General features: G+C 64.1%; 1 protein-coding gene across 1 annotated transcript; it reads right to left on the minus strand.

The window, feature by feature from the left end:
* RPS15 (ribosomal protein S15) lies at positions 1–1,160 on the minus strand. The gene is made up of 4 exons (XM_064573537.1): positions 1,084–1,160; positions 650–735; positions 235–469; positions 1–147 (listed from the first exon to the last, which is right to left on the minus strand). Exons 1-4 carry the CDS (start codon positions 1,084–1,086, stop codon positions 34–36), a joined length of 438 nt encoding a protein of 145 aa, XP_064429607.1. The 5' UTR covers positions 1,087–1,160; the 3' UTR covers positions 1–33.
* Between the last annotated feature and the right edge of the window lie 3,906 nt (positions 1,161–5,066).

Consider the following 5,066-nt stretch of genomic DNA (forward strand, 5'->3'; position numbering starts at 1 on the left):
TAGACAAGTCTGTGCCTTTATTGGGCAGACGGGCTACTTGAGGGGAATGAAGCGGGACGAGTGCGTGGCCCCGATGCCCGGCCTGCCGTGCTTCACAGGCTTGTAGGTGATGGAGAACTCGCCCAGGTAGTGGCCGATCATCTCGGGCTGCGGGGGGCGAGCAGGGCAGGGCGTCAGGTGACGTCAGTGGCAGGATCCCCCCCCCCCCCCCCGCCAGGCCAGCCCCGCACGAACCTTGATTTCCACCTGGTTGAAGGTCTTGCCGTTGTAGACCCCCACCATGCTGCCCACCATCTCCGGCAGGATGATCATGTCCCGCAGGTGCGTCTTCACCACCTCGGGCTTCTCCATCGGCGGCGCCTCCTTCTTGGCCTTGCGCAGGCGCTTGAGCAGCGAGTGCTGCTTCCTGCGCAGCCCGCGGTTGAGCCGGCGCCGCTGCCGCGCGCTGTACAGCTGCATCAGCTGCTCGCTGCGGACAGGGGCGAGCGCGGGCGGCCTGAGCCGGGACGGACCCCGGACCCCGGCCCCGGCCTCCGCCCCTCGCCCCGCCGGCCCGCGGCCCCCGCCCCGCGCCCCCCTCCCCCGGCCCCCCCCGCCCCCCTCCCCCGGCCCCGGCCGCCCCCCTCCCCCGGCCCCGGCCGCCCCTTACTAGGACATGTCCAGCAGCTGGTCCAGGTCCACGCCGCGGTACGTGAACTTGCGGAACGTGCGCTTCTTCTTCTGCTCCACCTCCGCCTGCGCGGGCCGGGGCGCGCGTCAGTGCGGGGCCCGAGGACCTGCCCCCCAGCCGCCGCGGCCGCGGGGCTCACCCGGCCCGGGTCCCCGCCGCCTCCGGCCGGGGCACACACACGCGGCTCCGGGCTGCTGGGGCTCGGCGGGGACGTGCCAGCGAGCACCGGCCTTCCCCGCCCCGCGTCATCCCGACACCAGCCAGGCCCACCCCGCGCCCCCATATCCGGCGGCCCCGGACGCTTGGAGGAGGCCGCCGCAGCCGAGCGGCCCGCCCCCGGCCCTCACGGCGCGGTCAGGGGGCGGATGGCGGCGGATCGGCCGGGGACGGTCGCACCAACCCACGGCACTCACCATCTTGTCAGCCCTCCAGAAAGGACCGCCTCCCCGCGCCTGCGCAGTTATCACAAGGTCCCCGCGCGCCCCGCCCCTCGGCCGTCCGCGCGCACGCACTTCCGCTTTCTGGGCGGAGGAGCGCGCCCTCTGCTGGCCGGAGGACCGAGCGCAGGCTGCGCAGACTGAAGCCACCGCCGCCGGTCTGCGGCGCTCCGACCCCCGGGGCTGGGGCCGGCCGCCTCGCGTTTGGGGGACGTGGGACACGTCGCTGCCCCTTTCGGAACCTCATAGTCCTGCAACCCTATTCCAGCATAGGTGTGCGGGTTCAGGCCCAGCGCCGCGGGGGAGCTGGCGCTCCAGTGGGGGCGGCGGTCAGTCCGGAGCAAGGAGGAGAAGCCGGGGGGCCGGCGGGCCGGACGCGGGCTCTGCAGGGTGCTCCGAGAAGGCGCCCCTGATGGGGACCGGCCAGCCTTCAGCACCCGAAGTCACGCACCGCCGTGCACTGCTAGGTTTCTGTAACGCGTGTGCGGGTCTAACGTTGACAGGCGGTAGGGCTGTCGCCCCAAGGAACTCGAGCAGAGTCACCTGCGCACAGCCTCAGGGGTCACGCGGCCCGAAGGGGGAAGCCCCCCAGTGTCCACCCACAGATGAGGGGTACACACGGCGCGGTCCGTCCCCACGCGGGAACACGCTCCAGCCTCAGGAAGGAAAGGGACCCCGGCACCTGCCACGACGTGGAGGGACCTTGGGGATACCGGGCTCAGCGAGAGGAGCCAGACCCCGAAGGACACATCCCGCAGGACCCCACTCCCAGGACGTCCCCGGAGGAGTCCCGTCCACACAGACAGAGAGGAGAGGGTGGGAGCCGGGGCTGGGGCAGGGGGTGGGGAGTCCGTGCTTCGTGGGGACAGAGTCTCCGTGTGGGGAGATGGAACGTTCTGGAGACGGAGGGTGGGGGTGGGGAGTCCGTGCTTCACGGGGACAGAGTCTCAGTTTAGGGAGATGGAACGTTCTGGAGACGGAGGGTGGGGGCGGTCCCAGGACGGTGTGAGTGGGCTTCATGCCGCTGAGCTGTGCGCTTAGAGACGGTTATGATGGCAAATCTTAATGTATGTTTTGTCACAATAAAAAACCAAACATAGGGCGCCTGGGTGGCTCAGTCGTTGGGCGTCTGCCTTCGGCTCAGGTCATGATCCCAGGGTCCTGGGATCGAGTCCCGCATCGGGCTTCCCACTCTGCAGAGCGGGAGGCCTGCTTCTCCCTCTCCCACTCCCTCTGCTTGTGTTCCTGCTCTCGCTATGTCTCTCTCTGTTAAATAAATGAATAAAATCTTTAAAAACAAACAAACAAACAAACATATATATGGTACGAAAAAAAAATCATTAATTAAAACGGTACACTAGAAGATACTCATTTAATGCAAAAACCTCAACAGAGGCATACAGAAACAAGAAACAGATACACAGCATACAGAAAACAGGTGAAACGGCAGTGGGAACCCCGAGCATATGGGTAACCACACTGAACGGCAGGGATGGAAGAGGCACCGGGAGGGGAGTTCCCGTTGGACGGGGTGAGCATGCGAAGAGCCTGCGGGAGGGGAGGCATGAGGCAGGTGCCTCCGCCCCACCCAGCTGAGTGCTGGGCCTGTGGGACCAGCAGCCCCTGAGCCTCCAGGCCCTTCCCCCAGATTGCTGGGTGGGGTTTGGCTGAGACCCGTAGCTTTGTGGGGAGCTGGGGCTGGCCTGGAGGGAACAGGAAGTCTCCAAGGAAGCCCGGCCTCCTCAGCCGATTCCACAATCCTGTGGCTAGAGCCCGTTAAACTGTACCCAAGAAGGGGACGTCCCTCCCTGTCCCTGGTGGAGAACAAGCACAGGTCTGGGGGCCTCAGGATGTGTCCTTCGGGACGCGAGGGGCTTGCCAGTGCTCACCAGAGTAAGGTGTGGTCCCAGGAGCCCCTGGCCGGCCAGAAATCCCTGCCTCGTTTGCATAATGCCCTTTTGCCAGGGAACCTTCATTTTGCAGAGAATTAATTTCACAAAAGAAAGGAGCTAAGGTTTCACCCTGTGATGACATGCAGTAGGGATGGAGGGCACCGGCCCGAAGTGCCTCCTGTAAACCGGGCTGGTGGGTGGCGGGGTGAGCACTGCAGGGGAGGCACCCCTCTCTTGGCCTTCGAGCTAAACCCACCTTCCCTGCCCCAGAACATGAGCTGGGCCGTGGGTGCGGATGGGGGTTTCTGGCTGTTCTGTCCATTGCTTTATTTCAGGCTGGTACATTGGAGGCATCCGGTGCATTTTGGATGAATCTGTTCTTTTTACATTTTTTTTTTTTAAGATTTTATTTATTTATTTGACAGAGAGAGACACAGCGAGAGAGGGAACACAAGCAGGGGGAGAGGGAGAGGGAGAAGCAGGCTTCCCGCGGAGCAGGGAGCCCGATGCGGGGCTCGATCCCAGGACCCCGGGACCATGACCCGAGCCGAAGGCAGACGCTTAACGACTGAGCCACCCAGGTGCCCCTCTTTTTACATTTTAATAGTTTTTTTTTGAAGATTTATTTGTCAGAGAGAAGGACAGTGCAAGCACGCACAAGCGGGGGGCGCGGGGGGTGGCAGAGGGAGAAGCAGACTCTCCGCTGAGCAGGGAGCCCGATGTGGAGCTGATCCCAGCTTCCTGTGATCATGACCTGAGCCGAAGGCAGATGCTTCACCAACTAAGCCCCCCGGCGCCCATCCCTGTTCTTTTTACGTTTTCAAAATCTTGACGGTGGTCTTTAGAATGACATAATAACGGCCTCCAAAGACTGGGAACCAGGACGTGTCCCCTCACGCGGCAGAGGGGACCTTGTCAGGGTCCCCAAGGAGGGGGGGACCCGGCGTCCTCATGAGGTCCTCACGAGAGGGAGGCAGAGGGTGGGAGTCCCAGAGATCGGCAGACCCCGCGCTGCTGGTGGTGAGGATGGAGTTGCAGGGGGAGCCGCGGGCCAGGAAAAGGCCGGAGCTGGGTCTCCCGGGGGGGAACAGCCCTGCCTGCGCTGGGGTTTTAGGACTTCTGAGCCCAGAACTGTCAGGACATGAGCGTGAGCGGTTTAAGCCCTAAGTTGGTGGCAGTTTGTGACAGCAGTCCTCAGGCCCCCACACACTAGAACACGGGAGGATTCACCCATTTTGTTCCTAATTCCCAGGGCCAGCCTCCCCCGGGCCCAGGAGTCTCTCCCACTCTTGCCGAGAGGCCAGGCCAGAGCCAAAGAAGTCCTGTGTGCAAGTGAGCTCAGACTCCCCTCCGTGGTCACTGACGGTCACAGCCCCTCCTATCTGGGGAGAGAGGCAGTCAGGAACATGGACAGGAACGGAATATCCAGAATGTCCAGGGCTGGAAAGGCCTGGCAGACACTTTGCCGGCCAGGCCGTGTGTGTCAGGCAGGGGAGTGGCCACTGTGGGATGCTGGAACTCATCCCAGCCCACCTCCTCCCCCTGGCTGGGGGTCCCAGCTAGGATGGCCAGGCCCCACCAGGTGCCCCTAGGGCATCTCCCTTCAGCTCTAGGGGCTCAGGCCACCATGCTGCCTCCTGCTGGCCCTCGACTGGGTGTCCCGACGCCCACACCACCCATGTCAACAGCCTAGTTTGTGGAAAGGTGAGTGGCCTACCCAAGGCCACAATCCAGGCGTCACTCCCACAGGAATGGGGAGGCCTGGCCGGTCCCCACTCAGATCTGTCCAGGCATCTTTCCCTTGGCACCCAGCAAGTGGCCTGAGCCCTGGAACCTGGGCCCCTTCACACTGGATCTGCAGCTCTCACCAGGCCCCCCAGCCCCAGGCCATCCTAAAATCCATGTCCGCCACCACGCCAAGACCCTAGGCGCACCGAGGTGGGGCCCCGGGCTCCCCAGTGGCGCAGACTGCGCATGCCTGAGACTGCTGAGGAGGCCAAGGGCCAGCGCAGGTCCTCCCGTGGGGACGCACAGCCGAGAGCAGGGAGGGAATAAAAGGACACAACG

Source organism: Mirounga angustirostris, unplaced genomic scaffold, assembly GCF_029215605.1.
Source record: "Mirounga angustirostris isolate CCGP_5_RB_7025 unplaced genomic scaffold, mMirAng1.0.hap1 SCAF_1, whole genome shotgun sequence".
Classification (NCBI taxonomy): domain Eukaryota; kingdom Metazoa; phylum Chordata; class Mammalia; order Carnivora; family Phocidae; genus Mirounga; species Mirounga angustirostris.